At 35.3% G+C, this 22,280-nt stretch overlaps 1 protein-coding gene across 1 annotated transcript; it reads right to left on the bottom strand.

The window, feature by feature from the left end:
- Window positions 1-360: 360 nt before the first annotated feature.
- Window positions 361-13,111, bottom strand: LOC103702028 (tubulin--tyrosine ligase-like protein 12). Its single transcript, XM_008784309.3, has 15 exons — window positions 12,764-13,111; window positions 12,363-12,626; window positions 11,808-11,932; window positions 11,075-11,288; window positions 10,657-10,782; window positions 10,311-10,567; window positions 8,435-8,542; window positions 5,583-5,724; window positions 5,345-5,510; window positions 4,510-4,667; window positions 1,890-2,213; window positions 1,681-1,755; window positions 1,393-1,462; window positions 1,147-1,304; window positions 361-676 (listed from the first exon to the last, which is right to left on the bottom strand). The coding sequence occupies exons 1-15, from the start codon at window positions 13,037-13,039 to the stop codon at window positions 527-529; spliced, it is 2,613 nt and encodes an 870-aa protein (XP_008782531.2). The 5' UTR covers window positions 13,040-13,111; the 3' UTR covers window positions 361-526.
- Window positions 13,112-22,280: the final 9,169 nt, after the last annotated feature.

The raw sequence follows: 22,280 nt of genomic DNA, 5'->3' as shown, positions 1-22,280 counted from the left end.
AAAAGCTGGCATGATGCACTGCTAATGCAGTCTCCTTAAAGCCAATATAACTCCGCGTCCCTAACCTACCTATCAATCTCTATTTCTGTACATGCTCTTCTTTTAAAAAATAATAAAAAAAAAAACTCCACTCAGTTCAGTTACCTATTTTAAACGAAAAGAATAACGATAAGCAAGAAAGAAAAGTATTAAGTATCACTAGGGTTTGACTTTGAAAAAAACATGTACGACATTTGGTCGCAAGCACCCATGTTTCCGTCGCGCATTGCGTGAACCATATGTTGGTCGCATTTCTGATGTTTTCTGTTCACTTCCGAGTCCGTCAGGAAAAATCATTGGAGCCCATCAAGACAAGCATAATTGATGTTCCAAAAGATCAAGATAAACATGAAACAATGAACTAATAGTACAATAAGCTAATCATTTTATAAAGATTTACCACCGACATCGATCAAAACAAATTGCCGAAATTGCCGGAAAAAACTACGATTACATCTACAGAGTTTTCTTTCTGTACTCAAAAGGATTACAGTTTTGTAACATGTGTTGACTCATTAAGAAAAAGGCAGCCAAACACAAAGTTGAAGAAATCGCGTCCTTTGATAACACCACGGCTTCCTGCAATTGCTTCAGTATCATACTTGCATGCTCTAGTGCAGTCAGGACAATATGTCACCTGCGTTTGGAAGGGTAAGCTAGTCGATAACTAGAGTACACAAATAAAGCATTGAATTTAGGATTATAAGATCCAGTCCTTTTTTATTACAACGTAACCCATGAAAAACTTAAAAGTTATTAATAGATAAAAAAAATTCCAGTTACACCCTATTTTAACTTTACATTCTAATTTTAACTTGTCAGATATAGCAAGATGATGACTATGCTTAAACTCGTGGTCCATTGCAACTATAAGACAACAAAAAATAACAATGAAATTAAAACCCAGAGGACATGGAAAATCATGTGGCTGTAGATTCTTTATTAATCATCTGAGATTATGCAGATAAATTTGAATTTCATCTTTTAGTTTCACGCTATCCATTGTTAGATGAGGAGAGAAAACAAGAGGACAAGATGGTGGTGACTGCGATAGTCTGCCCCTGTATGGAAACAAATGATACATGATATAAGCCCATCATTACATACCTCCAAAATCTTTGGCATATACAGATGATCGAGCATAACATCCACCCCATACATGGCCCGAGAGAATGGGCTGTGCATCTCAGGATGCACCGCCGCAGCTGAGTCAAATATAGAACGGATCATATTCCGGATTCTTTGGCGGATATCCAGCCACTTCACTGCAGAATGGTTGCATTACTATCATCAGAACACAAACACAGATTTACATGACATAGAAATCTTCATAGGAACTGAGGGATATGCTACCTTGATGCTCCTCTTCGAACTCCCTCACAAAATCTGGCGTGTTCATGTGATTCAGTCTTCCTCTATAATTCTGAAAAAAATGAAACATATTGAAATTTATTAAAGATGATGAAGACAGTTATAATTCCCATGTATCCAATTAAATTTTTTAGCAGGAAAGCTATAGAATGTTCTTATATGGATCCGAGAATTAGGTAAAATTTTAAAAATTATATGCAGCAATAACAAATAATTAAATGTCCACTCTGAAAGAACATCTTCATACCATGATAAGAATGATAAACTTACCATAACGGTGAAATGAGTTTCATACTCGAAAAGGCTGTCCTTATCCAATGTGTACGGGTTGTTTGCTAGCCGAACCTGCGAGAAGCAATTGATGCATCATGGCTGTGAAATGCCAAAATTTTCCGAAGCTGAAAGATTTCACAGCAGTTTGAGATCATTAATTAGAGAAGGACAAACTATAGGCACAGCAGAGAATTCAAAAGATATACCCAAAAGACGTCAGCAAGAAATATCTCCACAGGATTCATACTGCAAACCAAGACGATGTAACGAAGATCAAACTTCTTCCCCTTGAACAATGCAGGGCAGTCAATATACTTTTGGCATATCTTAGGACCAGTCTCCATTAGTCGGATAATGGCAGATAAATCACCAGTAACTGTTGTATCAATTGTCCTTGCCATATTCCATGGTTTTAAAATCCATAAATTGTTACGGCCATCTCGTTTCCGTACATGATAATCTCCGATGAGTTGAGACAATTCTATTTCTAGGTTATAAGTAGGCTGAAGCCATTCAGGAGAGCCCTGTGCCTGTTCAGAGATGGAAGGGTCAAGGGTGTGATGAGTACTCACATGGAATGATAGAAGTAAGGTCAATCATATCTTTATACAAGTTTATCAAATGCAGATACGGAATATACAAAACATACGAAAGTACAAAATACTTTCTTGCACAGTGTGGCAAGTTGGTAACAGAGAAAGAATGCAGTGGCACCATAGCAGGGCAAGAACAAACTGATGGACTGATGGACTAATGAAACTTTACAAGAGAACATCTCTGGGTACCATAACCTAAATACCTCTACTTATTTGATGCGTTCTTTTTCTCAAAAAGAAGGGAAAAACAATAGTTACTTTATCATATGGAGTATATACATCTTTCAGCTCGAAACAAAGGTGCATAATATCTGTCCAACTAACAATACGATCTAAGCTACAGAAACTTCATAAGTTGTTCAAGAACTTTTCATTGGCCAAACAACTCTGCAAATTATTCCCAAGACAAGTCATTGAAAAATTATAAACAACTAGCAAAATTTATGAGTTCTTTGTTACTTCTTAGTGATGCTAATGGATTATAAATTAGCAATATCATTTCTTACTGGTGGGAGTGCCATTGCTACTGATCATTCTTTTGCCACTCCAATGCTTGTTTTGCGTGAATCGTTATTAAATATATTAAAACTTGTATGCCATGTGGTTCTTCTACTTTTCATTTTTTATTATCCAATTTCTTTCATAACATTCGACAAATTCTCCACATTATTTCTGAGTTTTGGATGTTTCTCCCTTATCAGAACCACCCTGGAACACTGAAATTTGTTACTGCAATATATATCTGTCAACAACAGATCAAAATGTATAAGAGCAAAAGTACAGGTAAATAGAATACAATATTGTAGCACATCTCCACCAAACTTTAAAGAATTACAGTTCCTTCTCATAAGCTGATGTATTTCACACATCGAAAGATTTGAAAGTGTCTAATAGATTTGTGTATTCAGCTTCCACTCTTCTAGTATTTATGGAAAGAAAAGGATCCAAAGATTGACTTTCATGGAATAGGTAATAAGGATATTGTTGTATCATCAAAATTATACCTAAAGATCCATAAAATTCCAGACAGGATAAGAGGATTCCAAAGCTAATGACATTACATAAAAACTGAGGGGAGAGAGAGAGAGAGAGAGAGAGAGAGAGAGAGAGAGAGAGAAGCCTTATTCAAGCTATCTGATGTTGACTACATGGATCCTAATTCACCAACATTTTCAATCCGAGGCCGAGAATTGAAACAGGAGATGCTTTCAAATCCTTCCCCGCAAATTCTTTAGTCTATACAGCCTTTTGTCTTCCATAATCAAAACTGACAACAAAATCCTATCCTCACCAAAACCATCTGTCCCATGGAACAAAAGATTGATCATAAGATTATAAGCCTTTAAACAATCTAGAGAACTGCGGAAGTTTTTAGCACATCAAATCAGTTCCATTCTTTTTCCTGTTCCTCAGGCTAGTGAACCTCCTCCAAGTTCACTTGCCTGCATTTAAGACCTAAATTACCTAGACCTACATCACCCCACCCCCATCCCCTTCCTTTTTCTCTCCATGTTTTTTGTGTGACTTCGTTTCTGTTGGTGACTCTATGCAACTAGTTTTTTTTTTTTTTTCGTAAAAGACTCTGTAACTATGCCTACTTCGCATGTAAAGCTTACTGAAGAGTGAGAACATGTAAATCCATAACCAAATAAACCTTTAGGTCCTACAAGATTGGAGGAAGGATATTGCTAGACTTCCTTGGGCCTTGGCAAGATAAAAGTTGAACGGGTGCTGCATCGTCAACTCAAAAAAATCAATGGATCCATTACACAAGAATTTCAATGAGGACATGTCAATAACATAAGAATGGAAGTTAAAATATATAAGAACTATGATATTTAAACCTAATGTTATGAGTCCATGCAACTTATAGCCAACCGTCATGGTCTTCAAATTCAGAACTTGGGCCTTTAAAGCAATTAATGGGTCATCATTTCTTGCAACATGCTCCCAAAATAATAACATTAGGTGGAACTTAAGCAATTCATGACCTCAACTGGTTTGGCATTACACACACACATACACAAAAAACCAAGTGGTACCTGTCTTCCTGTTTTTCCTGAGGATTTCTATTAGAAATAATCCCATTGTTGAAGTGTATGAAAAAGGTTCACTAGTTTCTTCTAACACGTCAGAATTGCTTGGTTAATGGACTTCGTAAATAAACCAAAAACCTTAAAACCACAAGTATTTAAAATTGCAGGATACGGATTTCAAAGAGCATGCTAACCTTATGAATGGTCTCAGCCAAATGGTGCTTCATGACAAGGCAAGCTTCAAAAGGGAACTGGTTAATATACTGGTTGTCTGATAGTCCAAGAGCCTTCCTAACTTCTGGATCTATTTGCATACTTGTCCAGATGATATTAGCATCCTTTGGATCGGTTGCTGCAGGTGGCAGAAAACATAAGCCAACAATAGATATCTGAATCTGCCTACCAATTGCCATAATCAGACATCCAGACAATATATTACATGTTCAGATAATATAATGGCAGTGTCTGATCCTATAAAGCAACAACTATAAATATTGATCTTCCATCATTCTTTCCCCACAAAATGGCATGAAAATATACCATAAGAGTTAAAATAAGTAGGGAAAAAGAGTTAGACATCGCAATGTGAGACTACAGGGCAATCTCTAGAGATGCAAATGGGGCCAGCCTTGAGCAATGCTATGCAAAACTTTCCGCGCAGCTGGAGTGGTCACCCAGCACAAAATACAAATTTTGGCCTGCAGGCAGGTCCTCTTGCAACCTTAGCAATCTCTAACAACTGTTACGAAGCATTAAACCAAATTAATCCATGCTAGATGCAGGATCAATCCAAAGAGAAAATATACATTGTGGATCTACTACTCAGAAATCAGAACAAATCATGATTTTGTGTTTATGGTAATAGATTTGAAGGATACCAAGTGCTGATACTAGGGCTCTGATGGAACAAATGTTAACTACTAAATCTTCAACTTTACACCAAAAAGCTCTGAAGGTCTTTTTCCTGAGAGAAGATCTTGCAACTAATGTAAAATGATGCATACAGATAAAGAATGCAAAGTCACTTACTGAGAATAAATTCAGGGCGTGTTAAAAATTCTTCAACATGCGGTATATCCGTATAAACAAGGAGAGCACGTCCATCACTTGGTAGTATACTTCTGGTAGCAGGGGCCTCCATGACAGGCAGAGGAAAATTTCTTGGTTCAAGCTGTTGACAATATTTTTTGAATTCCTGTGACAAAAAGTGAATCACTAAGAAACTGAACTTATGATAGTTTAACAGTAAGAGGAGAAAAGGGGTTACCTGAATAAAATAATTTTCTGGAGTGTGGAACCAAGCTGTAAGCCTAGCAGAACGTTGTTTGTCCTCTTCAATTCCAAACAAGAAATCACGAGAACATTCTTCCCCATAATGAACATCCCGAGTGGGCCATAAAACAGAAAAGCTAAAATAATTTCCCTTGAATGTCAACAAGTTGCCAGCAAACTCTACTTACAGCTTAATAAGAAAGAGCATCAGCAATATCAAGCTACAACGCCAACAAACATAGCAAACATCTGGCATCTTAAAAGAGCATTTGCTATCTCATTCTAACCAAACATTGCCATAGTCATAACTCATAACAGATGCTAGATCTATGCTATACAAAATTTGCTCCACACATTAGCCTCATTTGCTCTACGCATCAATAGACTGATGCTACACATAATTCAGTATCTTCTAGATGCAAGCTTTATCAAGGAACCATTCAACAATACCAACCATTAGATATAGGTATATCACTCTTCAGACATAGAAGGGCTATAATCTGCTGCCATATGATTGTGAAAATAAAGCATAAATATACAATTACAGAAACCTCATCTTAAGAAAATTAACATTGGATTTTGACAAGCCCTCTCTAGGGGACTTTAGCACATTCAAGACAACCTTGAAAGAGATGATAAGGTTAAATGAAGCATGGTTTTGTAAGGCAACATTAGCCCCGCAACAGCGACACCATATTAGATGCTAGAATTTAAATAGTAAGGCCTGCAGAACTGTCTTGAACTACCTACTTCAGGGCATACTGAACTAAACCGGCAGAACTAAGACGGCTTTACAAATTGGTTTGGAATAGGTACAAAACCAATTTGATCTGGTCCAAATCGAGCAGAACCACCCGATTCCGCTGGTTTGGCTTAGTTCTGACTAGCACTGCTGGTTCAAGACAAGACCAAACTGATCCCCTAAAAGACCCCTGACCCTCCCAGAACCCTAATTAATTTGATCATCTCTCTTGATCACTCTCTCTTGATTTTTCTATCGATCCACCCATGGAGGCTCTTCACCCTCCGCCGCTGGAGCTTCTGCAGCCAACCATCCCCAACATCGAGCCAAGCACTTCACCATCCTCGTTCACCTAGGCCACCAATAGGACATTGGCCTTCTCCTCCTCCACATCCACCACCATCTTCTCTGCCACTCCCCCTCTCTCTAATTCTAAAGCAAAATCCTAGATTCGATGAACCGGAACTTGACCAGCACCAGCATGCATACCATGTGTCCCTACAGTATTGTACTATATCGGACTTACCTAGTACCTAACCAGCACAGGTCACAATATCGGTTTTGCAAACCTTGTTAAATATAAAGGAAAATATTGGAAAAACAATTTAAGATCATAATTAACTTGTCTCTAGAAGGCATGAATGCGAAGCTATATACAGATTGCAGATCCTATAGCTTGGCTTTAAGTGCATAAATAGTTTTATTCCTAAAATACCTTGCACAGATATTCTTCTAGAAATATGATCCTTCATCTACCAGGCTCTTCATTTAGACTATTTAACACTTCATCTACTTTGAATGTTGACTAAGCAAATGCCACAACACTATCAAACCTATTTGCTTGAAGTTAGCATAGCTAGCCATGGATTTTAAGTGAATGAATCTCTCAGGTCCAGAAGAACTTGCCATCAAGTTTGTAAGTACACCATCTGGTAGAGTCATACATTTTCAGCAACGCATGATATGCTCCTACATTATGATGGAAGTTTTGTACTTTAATTCTTTTTATCCATTATGCTAAAGAGTGTAGAATTTCAAAGTGGATTTTCCCCTCCAAGAATCAAAAATGCTTGTGTGTTTGTCTCTTCACACATAATTCTTTTCTCAGTCTTCAATAAATCCTTCTCAAAATATTTATTAATTCTTGTTGCACTCTCGCTACAAAACTACCAAATTAATTATAGGAAGGGACAAAATCAAAGGAGCTAATATGATAAGAAATGGGTATAGGTTAGGCTCGAATGTCTTTAATTCTTAATCATGGCTGAGGCCTTTCTATGGCACCCATTTCATGATGCCAGACTTTATGCCAGTTGACTAGGGGCCAAAAACATTGCCCCTGACCAGCACCTTTAAGGTTTCACTTTTCATCATCCAGAACTTTGGGGTACTTTCAATCAACCAGTCACACCCTTCCTCTGTTAATTAGAGTGCTAAACTCTAGCAACCTTCGAAGTAAATGATGCTTTTGCCACTTACTGCAAACAACGAGCTTTACTATCCAGGAAAAAGCTTTAGACATTTCCTTTCTTTCTGCCCATGCCTATCAAAGGCTATGCCAATATAATGCAAACTTTTCCTACTTCATCCCAAGCTCCATCTAGGTTGCCCAAACCCCACCTATCTTTTCTTAACTCTTTTGAAAAGTATGGGGAAGGTTTTTCTATATCATAACGGCCAACTATGTACTGGCTACAACACGACTTACTATTTGATAAAGTATTTCCCCTTCTTGACATTAATTTTTTGCAGAATTCGCTAATCTCTCTTATCTTAACATGGAATTGGTTGCTAGCAGTTACATTCAGTCTTCTGAGATTGATCAATCTTAGTACATAAATAGAATATCACATCCATAAGTCCTAGAAATACTACCACGCTCTTGATCTCTGAACTTTGGACCTTCTAGGAAAGATCATAATCAAAATGAAATAATCTCTACAAGCATATAGTCAACATGCTGATTGCTGGATACATATTCAAAAAATTAAAGCTAAAAGAGAAATGTACAAGGAAAGAACAAACTTATATAATCCATGCATACCTATTAAAAAAATGCCAGGAAAAGCTGAAAAAGCATAAAAGCAATGATAAATATAAAATACCTCACAGCTGACGCCAAATTCCCCTCCGGCATGAACAGGAAGGGAGCTACTCTGAAGTTTGCTTGGTCACTATGCTGCAAAGCTGAGCCCAACTCATCCATTACATACCTACATACTTCAGCTTGTTATAAATGAATACACATTACAAAAGTACATACACACAAATGCTCACACATAAATGAAGTGTGCACTACTTTAAAGTCCAAAATGTTCTAATCTACAATTACATAGCCTCTCCTTGATGAAAAAAAGGCTGTTGGAAGCCTTCACTTTCAAGTTGACAAGATTTTGGTCATCCAAGTCCAAAGAGATGTAGGAAGCAGATGAAAACCTTGTAGCTAGGAAGGACAGTATGCTGTATTCTTATAAGTAGAAAACAAAGGCTCAGGTCTCAAGAAATATATGAAAAACATTGAAGAAAGGAGAAGAACACGTAACTACCAAAACCCTCAGATCTTGAGCACTGCTGATCATGATCGTTCCTGGTAAATGAGACAAGGTTGAACAACCAAGCAGGGCATGATCAACAGTGAAAGAGCAATTTCTTAATAGTAATGGGCATTAGGAGAGATGCACATAAAATAAAGAATGCATTTTTTATCTATTTAAGAAACAGAGGCATGTGTTCAGAAACCAGATGATTGAAAACACCAATTTCGATGATTATTAACCCTTTTCATCTCATCAATTTGATTGGTGTATAGATTATAGCTGGTTATGGACTAAACTTGGGATTATTATTCCAAAAAGGGCTGTAAAAATCGAAAGAGTCAAGGAACACTTGTTACAACTGTCAAGAATTCTTGAACTGAGGTGCTATCTACAAGTGTAGAAGAGGTTATCAATGCAATCATAGCCTCAAACCAATTCATGTCTAATATGAAAACTCTTGAATGAATTTCTAACAACATGAAAGTGAATATAATTCAGCCTTAAGACAGTAACAGCGGCATTTTATGCAATCGAATAATAAAACTTGAGAGAGCCGCTACACCACTTATGAATAGAAAGGGTGTTGAATCATTAGATTAAAATTTAACTTGGATGGACACCTTTGCCGATTTAGATAATAGTGATCCAACAAGAACATCTTTACTGCCTCCATAAAGGCATGAATTGTAGCCTACTAATAGAATTGGTACTGAAAGCAATCACCTGATACGAGATGGAACACTTGTCTAGGATGAAGGATAAGGGAATCCTTCTTTAATGCATCTTTGCACAAAAATATATATTCCTAATATTCTATGAGGTGCTTATAACTATTTGAGAGTTTAAATATTGAGGAAATGAAGGAGAAGGAAGAGGAAAAGCACATCTACAGAAATGTTTAAACCGCTATGTAATATCAGGCTAATTAGTGTCAAGTCACATAATTAGGATAGTCACAGCAACCAAGAAAACAAGATTATGACAAAGTGGTGGAAAAAAAAGGTAGATGATCAGCAAAATCCAACAAATACTTACCTCTGTTGCAAAGAAAACCGAAAAATGGTTTTGATGCACATTTCCAGTTTTAGTATAAACTCTTGCTAATACAACAAAAGTTAACAGCATGCAGAGAGAAGCTTTTTGTATCAGGGAATGCAAGATGATTCGGTGTCAGGTGAATAAGAGAGTGAAGGGGATGTCACACTAACTGAAATTCAGCCCTCACAAGGTTACAAAGTAGGTGTGATGTTAGGGAAAGTAGCATGACTATCAAGTTTAAAGCAGCAATTTTGCAGTAACTATTTGTTCTTAAATATGATATCTATGCTCCACAAAAAGTAGTGAATAGTTTCCATAATGGAGGACATGTTACCTCAGTAATTAAAATTGCTAGTACATACAACTAAAGCTAAATCTAAAGCAAAGTCATAAAGAACATGCATACCAAACAGACGTTTCATCAATCTTTTCCTCATCAGCAAGCCTATAATTCATCAAATATAACCACATAGCACCAATAACCCTATCAGCAAGAGGTTCTGTAGATTTCCATTCTGGTAGGCGAGGTTGAAGTGTTGAATAAATAACATGTTTGCCATCTTCAATTATTCTTGATGCACTGACCCCATTCAACAAAGAGAGGTTAGGAAGAGATTCGAGAATCTTCACTGCACTGTTTCCAAGAGGACCAGGAATATCTACCTGCAAAATTATGATGTAACTGGTGTCAGATAGTTTCCCTACCCATGCCATTTTCATTTGTGAGAAAGCAACCAATTCAATAAAGCTACCTCCAAGTCTTGCAAACAAGTAAAGGCACTTAATGTTCTGAATAGATCACCAGCAGAAATTTGGTCTAATGGATTTCCTCGAACATTCAAATGTGAAAGAGATGGCATTGAAACTGGAGAAAATGCCTGACAAAAAAATTGGAAAAAAGGGATTTAAAATGTCATCAGAAGAATAATTCACTTTTCTGGATCTATTAACTAAAGAGACAGTATGTACAATAGTCAAGGAGATCCAAACAATTATTACATAATGTAACAGTTAGTGAGCATTTGAACCAAGTGAAAACTATTTAAATGTATGCATGGCAAGTGCTATTTTCTAAAAGTAGCATTCTTGTAACAGGACATGGAGGATCTAAAATCTAACAAGAGCAAGGAGATAAGTATATATTTTCGCAATTCATTTGAAGCAACATACCTTAGGCAAGTGGTGGATACTTCTATCTGAAAGATCAAGCATGGTAATGCCCTCCAATGATCCATTGGTATTTGAGGAGAAATCAGGATTATCTGCTCCAAGAATACCTCCACAAAAACCTAATGCCCACTCACCAGAATTACCAGTGAAACACGAGTTATATATTTCCAGCCCTGGGATACTGTCAACAATTGTTTTTGTAATAGAATCACGCCTGAAAATGCATTACAGATTATCAGAAAAAGGTGCTGAGAGCAACAACAGAACATTCCACGGCTGTGTAAATATTCACCATCTTGAGAAAGAAGGAGAACATCAACATGTCTCTCTATTGTTATAAGGTTTTTCCTAGAGCATGTGAGAAGTCAATCATGGAAAATGTGAATAAATACCAGTCACCATGGTGCATTATTATTTTGATTTGGTTACCAAAACTCTTGGTTGTTTGTCTGTTCTTATGAAGGTATAATTCTTTACTTGTTTCTCAATCACAGGAACATATAGTAAATGTCTGTACCCGCAACTACAGTTTTTTGTTCCATTTTCTTAAAAATAAAGCATAAAGCAAAGAGCATGAAAACTGAGGTAGCAGTAAGATTCAATGGTGTCTGAAGAAAATTGTTCAAAGAAAAAACCTCCAAAAGTAGAAGTAAAGGAAATTGTGGCAAGAGAAATTAAATAAAAGCTATATTGTGAGTGTGAAAACAAGAAATTTGCAACTAACCAGACTTACCCACTCTGTAGGACTGGGTTTTCATTTAACCAAAGTGCTTTTAACTTTCTACATTTCGTAACTTCCTGCACAACCGTTTCTATATCCTGTAGCTTGTTTCCCCAGAGATTCAAGGCAACCAGATTCTAAAAAACAAAATAAAATAACCATCAATGGAAATTACAGGGGAAAATACACTGTATATCCAAACGGATTGTTAGAGAATAGGAATAGATAAGCAAAAAGCAGTAAACAATACATCAGCTTTTATACGTTGAGTTTCTTTAAAGTTACTGAGTACGCTTATCCAGTCCTTAAATTCACTATATTTAGAGCCACATAATCTACTCTAAAGCAGAGTAAAAGATTTTATCTCCGTTTTTATGAGAAAATAATAAATAACAATAGTGGTACCAATATAAGAGGAACATTATAGAGTAAATTATATTTTTTTCGAGTATTTAATCGATGAGGTCCGCAGATACTCACTTTCAGGCTTAAAATTTGAAACATACAGAAGAATGTGAAGAAGATCACAGAAACCAAAGTTACAGAGTTGAAACAAGTGCTACGGACCGGAAATTTAGTAGACAAATCCAGAGACCGCAGCATTTCATCATCGATACCCATCTCCTCGAGCTCCAACCAGGCCGGAGCATCACTTCCTCTCTCCTTCACTCTGTCCATTTCCTCCTCCAAGACTTTCAACACGTTCCCCTGGTTTCCATTCTTATCATCCCCCTCGTTTTCGAGCTCCAGATCTTCAGTATCCGACTTCAAATCCAGGTCCACGCACATCAATGCTGCCATCCTCTCGGCTAAACCTGGAACTTCCCTCAGCTAAAAGCACACAAAATTCCAACTTTTTACATCAATCAAAAGAAAACAGTACAAAGAAGAAAAATATATGATCCAGAGAGAGCTCCAACTCTAACCCTAACCACGGAACCTATTCTATTACGATTACGAGTGTTGACCTGCTTGAAGGCATCGGCGAGGCGAAAAGACCAGGCGTGGTCGACGAGGAATACATCGGACTCCTTCGCTAGGAACTTGGCGGAGAGGACGAGGCGGCGCTTGCGGCCGCCCTCGCATGGCTCGATGGAGAAGAAGTCGCCGCCGTCGAAGGTCTCGGAGGAGAGTTTGTCGAAGAGCCGCCGGTGGAGCGCCGGTGGGATGCCGGAGGCCGCGAGGAGGATGGCGTGGACCTTTTCGAAGACGTCAAAGTCTCGGATCACGGAAAGCGAAGACATGGCGGCGGGCGGGGGGCGGCGGGCGGCCGGCGGGGAACAAAAATCATATGGGGCGGGCGGGCACCAGACAAAAAAAAAACATAAGTCGAGCTTCTTAATTCTTATTCTGCCGTATTTTATTTAGTTCATATAAAAATTAATTTAAAAATTAATTTTTTTTACTAATAAAATCGCCAGTACTATAATTAAAAAATTAAAAAATATACATAATATTGCAAGTAATATAAAGTAAGTAAATTATTTATTTGAGTTTTTATATGTATCCCTAGATATTGAAATTTGTGTGAATATTCTTTCAAAATTATTTTTATATGTATATTTTTAAAAAATATTTATTTTACATATATATCTTTTTTTTATATGTGCCCATGCCACCTAACATTGTCTATAAATTAGCAGTTTAAAATTAAAAATAAATAAAATATCCTTAATGGATAGACATGCAAAACAAATTATTTATAAAAGTACACATACAAATAACAACTTTGTAAGGGTATTCATGTAATTTTATATATTTATGAGAGTTTACATGCAAAAAAATCTAACTTTATTTTTTTCTATTTTAATTTGTTTTAACACTCAGATTTATCTAGTGTTTGGTCTTTAATATTTTTTATAAAAATATTGCTTAAGAAAAACATTGATTCGACAGTTAAATAACAAAAAGAGTTATGAAAATCTTTTCACTGATCATGAAATTATTCTACTTTATTCTTCTTTGTTTATAACAACCATTATATCTTATTTTATCGAAACATAGCTTGTAATATTTATTATTACAATGTATATATAAGAGCATATATTAGAATATAAAAAAAGATTAGAATTTATTAAAGATGCACAATAGATCGCAATGATCAAGCTTCCTTGCTACTGCTATACTCATGGGTGAAAAAACAACATCAATCATCCCCAAGTAAAATTATTGAAGGACTTCATAACCCTTTAGATTTATTAACAACCTCCATTGCCATATGGTAGAAAGTAACCCCTTACGTTGTATACCTTAAGTTATTTTTCTTTGAAGATTCAAGTTTTTAGAAGAAGAAAGAAACTAGTATATGAGGCCCATCTTGTCACAGTAATATTAAATCAGCTACCAACATCTAGCTCTAAAAGATAACCACTGCAAATCTCATATACTAAAAGATAAATATTGCAAATCTCTCATAACACTTTTCTTTAACTAATTCATAAAACTAAAAGCAGAATCTGACTATCTTCATGTAAAAAAAGGATACAATGAAGGATTGTCTATGGTGGAGAAAGGAGTCGTGGAATGGTTTTAATTTCGAACGAAAAAGTGAAAGAGATGGTCGAGAGAGATTAGAAAATTTCTAAAAAAAGATAGAAATATTAGTTTTCAGTGAGACTCATTAACTTGTTACCTATTTCAGAAATAAAAAGATAATTTTCATAATTTTAATTAATTTTTTGATTTAAATAAATATAATTTTGACTAATAACGTTAACTGAATTGCTATATTAAAGGTATTTATACAAAAATAATAATTTGTGAGGGCATGCACGTAAATATCGATTTGGAAGGTATTCATACAAATTCCAATATTTAGAAAGATATGTATGTAAAAATCTATCGATTTTTTTTTGCATGTGTTGTGGGATGGGGTTCCCAGTTTAGTCCCACATCGGTTAATCAGCAGAAAGGTCTGTGCCTTAAATGGGGGGCTCAATAACCTCTTCTTACCGAGGCGCCTTTTGGGGACAAAACCGTGAGGGACGCCCAAGCCCTCCGTACGAGCTCCGCGCCTGCGGGTGGGTGCGCACCCCGTGCGAGCTCCGCGCCCACGGGGCCCAGAGAGGACAATACCTCGGTGGGGACGCATTCGCTTCCCCTGCTCGGCCGGTGTGCGGGCTGTTGCCGGGGTGAAAATCCCGCAACAAATGGCGCTAGAAAGAGGGCCCCGCCCACGCATAGACCTTCCCACTGGGGGGGCTATGTTGTGGGATGGGGTTCCCAGTTTAGTCCCACATCGGTTAATCAGCGGAAAAGTCTGTGCCTTAAATGGGGGGCTCAATAACCTCTTCTTACCGAGGCGCCTTTTGGGGACAAAACCGTGAGGGACGCCCAAGCCCTCCGTACGAGCTCCGCGCCTGCGGGTGGGTGCGCACCCCGTGCGAGCTCCGCGCCCACGGGGCCCAAAGCGGACAATACCTCGGTGGGGACGCATTCGCTTTCCCTGCTCGGCCGGTATGCGGGCTGTTGCCGGGGTGAAAATCCCGCAATAGCATGTATACCTCCTAAATATGTAAAATTATATGAACACCCTCAAAAATTACTATTTGCATGTATACCCCTATGGACATTGCATGTTTGCTCGTTAAGGATATTTTTATCGTTTTAATTTTAAACTACTAACTTCTTAACGGCGTTAGATGGTATAGGTACATATGTTAAAAAAAAAAAGAAGGATATATGTAAATATAAATTTTGGGAGGATATTCACACAAATTTGAATAATTAGAAAAATATGTATGCAAAAACTCTATTTATTTAGCATATCAATACACATATCTAAATAAATTAATATAAAATTTATAGAATGTAGTGTTTGCTAATATATATATAGTACACGGTTAGATGATGCACACTTAGCAAATTAATCATCCAGTAACCTAATACACACTTCTAAATAAATTAATAAACAATTTTCAGAATATCATATTCACCAGTACATACTACATAGTTGGTGATACATACTCGTCCACTTTCTAATACATGTTGAAAACTTAACCGATGCACACATAACAATGATTTAATACACACTTCCATATAAATCGATACATAAAACATACTTTTTATCAATATATAGCATATGGTCAGATAATACACATCAAGTAATTAATTATCTTATTTTTATTTTTTTTTAAGTTACGTGACAGACTTCGGCCCTGTTTGGGGGAGCTTTTGGAGGGCACTTTCTGGCCCTCCAAAAGTACTTTTAGATGAAAAACTATGTTTGGTAAATTTTTCAAAAAGCTGTTTCAGCTTTTGCGGGAAGCTGAAAACAGCTTTTGGGAGGAAGCTCCAATTTGGAGCTTTTGGGAGGAAGCTGTTTAAGAGTAATTGATCAGATTCGCGGACGAAAGCAAAAAAAAATAAGTAAATAGAAAAAAAAAGCTATATTTTTGACAAAAATGCCCATATTAAAATAACATAATTACATAGTTTATCCTTGTATAAACCTAAAAATCTGCTGGAGCCAAGAACCCAAGCCGTCAGACTCCCTTCCGTAAGAAAAGATATTTTTCTTTTCAATTTTTGTATGCATCTCTTGAACCACATTTTAGAAGAAAAAAATTTAATCCTTTTCTATACCTTCCAAAATCAATCTATTGTTTTTTTTATCATCAACCTCGCGGCCCACGCTGAGGTCCTCCTCGAGCGTGGACCATGAAGAAGAGCCCCTGGACCGCGGAAAATTATTTTATGAAAAATTATGAAAAAATTATTATGGAAAATTATTTTATACTAATAATTATAATATTTTATATCTTTATTTTTGTATTATACTATAAATATAATATCATATTATATTATATCATAATACATTAATATGTTATGTTAAATAATTTAATATTATATTATATTATGAAAAATTAATTTATACTAATAATTATAATATTTTATACCTTTATTTTTGTATTATACTATAAATATAATATCATATTATATTATATCATAATACATTAATATGTTATGTTAAATAATTTAATATTATGTTATATTATGGAAAATTAATTTATACTAATAATTATAATATTTTATACCTTTATTATTGTATTATACTATAAATATTGTATTATATTACATTACATTATAATACATTAATATGTTATTTTAAATAATTTAATATTATGGTATATTATGGAAAATTAATTTATAATATTAATTATAATATTTTATACCTTTATTTTTGTATTAAACTATAAATATAATATCATATTATATTATATCATATACATTAATATGTTATGTTAAATAATTTAATATTATGTTATATTATGAAAAATTAATTTATACTAATAATTATAATATTTTATACCTTTATTTTTGTATTATACCATAAATATAATATCATATTATATTATATCATAATACATTAATATGGTATGTTAAATAATTTAATATCATGTTATATTATGGAAAATTAATTTATACTAATAATTATAATATTTTATACCTTTATTATTGTATTATACTATTAATATTGTATTATATTACATTACATTATAATACATTAATATGTTATTTTAAATAATTTAATATTATGTTATATTATAAAAAATTAATTTATAATATTAATTATAATATTTTATACCTTTATTATTGTATTATACTATAAATATTGTATTATATTACATTACATTATAATACATTAATATGTTATTTTAAATAATTTAATATTATGTTATATTATGAGAAATTAATTTATACTAATAATTATAATATTTTATACTTTTATTATTGTATTATATTATAAATATAATATATATTACATTATATCATAATACATTAATATGTTATGTTAAATAATTTAATATTATGTTATATTATCAAATATTAATTTACTCTAATAATTATATTACTATTATGCTATATTAACATAATATTATTTTATATTACAATAATATTATACTATATCGTATATTTATGTATTAATTTATGTTATGTTTTATTATGTTGTGTTGTATAATACTATGCAATGTCCTTTATGGTAATTTTGTCATATAAAAGTACTTTCTCAGTTTGTTTACCAAACACAAAACAAGGTACTACAGCACTTTACGAATGTAGTTACCAAACAGCAAACAGCTTTTTATAACAGCTCTACTTCAGACAGCTCTACTTTCAACAGCTCTACTTCCAACAGCTCTACTGCCAACAGCTCCCCCAAACAGGGCCTTCGTCAATAATAGCAGGAGCTTTTAGATTTTTTCGGGTACCAAATGGCAAAATTAGTCTTGTCCTCTAAAATATTCTATACCGCGCGCCCATATGTTATTTTTGGCGGAGGAGGCGGCTGAAAGTGGTGCATTCCGCGCGGAGAGTGGCCACGTTGTTTGGCGGTGGACGGTGGTAATGCCAGCCCAGCCCAGGTAGCAAGGCCCACCTAAACCACTACCAATAATCACTGTAATAATGGTTGCTAGATCAGTGTTATAATAGAAGACAGGCAAGAGATGCTAGGTGAATAAAAATTAGCAATAAATTTTGAAAACAAAAAAAAAAATATCCCAGAAAAGAGGGAGAGGATGTTGCCAAGTCATGTGCCCCTCTTTCGAATTCCCTGCGTTCAGGATTCAGAAATCACAATTTAGAATTTTTAATTTTTCTATTTTTTAATATCTTTCTTTCTTTCCCCTCTCTTGCTATTGGTGTGCAAAGATAACTGACAATGATAGAAAAATAATTCACTAATTACATGATAAAAATATTGTTTTTATAACCATATAATATTTTAAAAAATTGATGGAAAAATGAATTTCAAAACAAATAATATTTTCTTTATAATTATGATATAAAGGAAAAACATCAACCATTTTTATGTGTATAACAGATCATTATAATGCCCTACAATGATATTTGTTATTTTTCCAATATTATAAATTCAATATGGCGAAGGGGACCTAAATCATTTTTATGAGTGTTATTTTAAACCTTCTTGTGGCAAGGTGCCACCACAAGTGTGATTCAAGGCTTGATGGGTTCAAAAATGACTCTATTCAATAAAATCCATTTATAGTCGGATGTTTTAAGCAAAAAAACACAAGCCTATATATGGACTCAAACTCGGCTTATGGGTCCAATTGAGATAAAAAATGATTAAAGAAACTATCTCTTCTATGTTATTTGAAATAATAAGTCTAACTTTTTTATATGGTCGAGGCCTCGTGGGTTCTCCTATGGTTAGATATTAGAGTTACGTTACCCTTCTTAGCCGGATGCTGGAATTGTTAGAAGAAGTAATTATTTTTTCCACATCTTCCTTTATTCCCGATTATATGTCGCATGCATCCGATTCTAATAGATTTTCATAGGCAAGCTAGCAAAACAAAGGTTGGGTAAAATGAAGGCTTTCTGAAACTAATAGATAGTTCAATTTGGTATAAATTTCAAATCTTGAAGCATGCTTTAATGCTTTCAAATCAATCTTTAAATTAAATTTGCTCCACTACTTAATATTCGTGGCCCATGTCAAACTCACGTACCATATATTTATATTTGGATATATGTTGGCTTGTTAGAAACTAGCTAAATCTTTTACCACGAAAAATAGAAAACTAGCCTAGTTATGAAAAATTCCAAACCACCAATTTATATTGCTTATTAGATCCTGGTTAGAGTATGCCCCCCCTGCTTCCGAACATAGAGGTAGAAACCTATCAATTTGCACATGTTAGAGAAACCAATAATAATGGATGTCGTGTGAATCAAAGACATCAACCGGAAATATTGCTTCATATCCCTTTTTATATGTAATTATTCAGTCTCATGGTTGGTTGGTAGATATTTCGTTTTGCTTTCCATGGAGAGATATAAGTCAAGTGGACTGTAAGACAGAAATGATCCTTTTAAATAAATGATGACAATCTTCAAGTTATCTGCTAAAGTTTTAGTCCTATAATCCACAAGATGAAAATGAAATCCTATGATACAATATTCTTTTGAGACAAGGAAGACATGAGAGGGAACTATTAATATCTAGGCCCCAGTATTTAAGTACGTATCCTTCAAGATTCAAACTTGAAATCTGTGGTCATTGAGCAAAGAAACATGACTAGAGGCAAACCTTAGCTCATAAAAATATACAATGCCATGTAATAAAGTTTTTTAATAGGGTTTTTTACATACATGTCCATTTAAGTATTAAAATTTGAATGGATATTCTTATAAAATATTTATTTTACATACATGTCCTTTTAAATATTAAAATTTGAATGGACATGCCCACACCATTTAACGTTGTTAAAATATTAGCATTTTAAAACTAAAAATAACTCCCTTAAGGGTAGACATGCAAAAAAAAATATTCATAGGGGTTGTTGTGGTTCAAATCTGGTCTAAGGGTGACCACACCGGAGGAGTCAGGAGAGCCGCCGGAGTGTGGAGGAAAAGGATGAAAGCCACCTTTCGCGATCGGCGATGTACCTGCATAAAGCCTCACCGGTGTTTCCGATGAGGGCTCTCCGACAATCAAGTTAGAATGAGGTATAGTTGGTTCAGCTAAAAGTTCCTTAGGCGTTACATGTTGGGGTTCTTTATAGTCCCAGTAGGAGCACTTAGGTGGCAGACCCGTTTCCATCATGAGTGGGAGTAGCGTGCAGCCAGAGCTTACTTATGGCGCGCGGTGGAGTCCGTTCTTGAAAATAGTAAGGCGTTGACAGCCATATTGGGGTATAGCCGGTTTCCATCATGAGTGAGAGTGGCGCGCAGCTAGAACTTGCTTGGGGCATGCGGTGGAGTCCATTCTTGGGAATGGTAAGGGAGTTGACAGCCGTAGCAGGGTATGGCCAGAGTAGCATTATGCTGTTCTTGGCTGTCGTGGGCCGGTAAGCGAAGCATGGCGTGGTGGCGTTGCAACGTACGACCACATAAGAGGGTGTAGGCACGCACATGGGTGCGGCCGTTGGCGAGGCTGAGCTTGTCGAGAGGTCGCATCAGGCATTTGGCAAGGTCAGCTAGATGGATGCTAACGCCAGCCTAATATTCCGGGTTTCGAGGTGTACTCGGTGGAGCGCCCCGAGCTCAAGGGTCGGGGCATATTACTGAAAAGGGCGCCCCGAGCTCAAGAATCGGGGCATATTATTGGAGAGGGCGCCCCAAGCTCGGTCGGGGCGAGTCGGCGAATACAGAAGGTGCTCCGAACTTGGTCGGACGAGTCGGCAAATATCTGAGGTTGAAGAAGCTTTCGGTGGAGTCCGAGGTCGGGCCGATTCTGGGCCGGACCGAGGACACGTCTGGTCGGCGTTGGTATCTATTCGGCCGAAATTGGATGGCCCTTTTGTTGTGGGCTGGACGATCCATTTTGCCCCCCATCAAGGGTATACGTGCAAATAGCAACTTTGTAAAGGTATTTATTTTGCAAAAAATCAATATTTTTTTACGTGTATACTCTCCTAAATAAATGAAATTATATGAATACCCTCCAAAGTTGCTATTTATATGTATATCTTTATAAATATTTTTTTTACATATTTATTCATTAAGGGTATTTCTGTTATTTTAATTTTAAACTACAAACTTCTTAACAGCGTTTGATGGCATGAGTACATATGTAAAAAAAATAAAAAAAAGTATGCATACAAAATAAGTATTTTATGAGAATATATATGTAAATATCAATTTTGGAAGCGTATTTATACAAATTTCAATATTTAGAAGAATATGTACGTATTTTTTTTTAAATATTGCAATATTAAATAATAAATACACTCATTTTTTTTAATATTTTTAAAAATTAATAAAATAAAACAAACAAATAAGATTTTTGGATAAAAAGCTTATTTGGAAATGTTTAGACAAATAAGCGTGGGTATAGCCATAGGCATTTGTACCATTTGCAAACAAATAAGATAATATTCCATGCATGGTATGTGAAAAATATTTATGGACGGATATGAAACTTCAAAGCCATAAACTCAAGTACCAGCATGTTAGATTGGGAGGAACCAATTTCATTTTTTAATAGATGGTTGTGGGAATTCATCATATGATTTGAACCCAAAGTTGGTACAGTTATGAGTCAAGAACCGAGACGTGAGAGAAAGCGAGTGCTTCCTTGAAATTAGTATTTATCGTGGATTTATGTGTTTGAAATAACACTTTATATTAAAAATGCATGATTCTTTTTTTTAGTTGATAGATTATTTCTACACACGTGAAACAAATTCGAAAAAGAATGCTAAAGCTCGTGCCAGCTCCAAATTTAATCAAAATGCACCATGAAGTGAGTCGTGCAACCATTAGTTTTCATGAGTTCTATAAACTAAATAACCAGCCTTGATGAATAGCTGCTTCATTTTTTTATCAAGAGGTATTTGTTTTCATTGATTGAATATGTTACACTACCAAATAATAAGACAAGATCAAAATCCAAAAATTGTTCTTATGGCAAAGCATAGCCAACCTAAAATTGCTACCATACATTTGCCCCCAAATGCATCATTTCAAACTACAGCCAAAAATGATTGTAAGAACTACAATAGTTGGGCGGGC

The sequence above is a fragment of the Phoenix dactylifera genome, chromosome 6 (assembly GCF_009389715.1).
Source record: "Phoenix dactylifera cultivar Barhee BC4 chromosome 6, palm_55x_up_171113_PBpolish2nd_filt_p, whole genome shotgun sequence".
In the NCBI taxonomy this organism is placed as follows: domain Eukaryota; kingdom Viridiplantae; phylum Streptophyta; class Magnoliopsida; order Arecales; family Arecaceae; genus Phoenix; species Phoenix dactylifera.
This window is presented reverse-complemented; position numbering and strand designations above follow the sequence as displayed.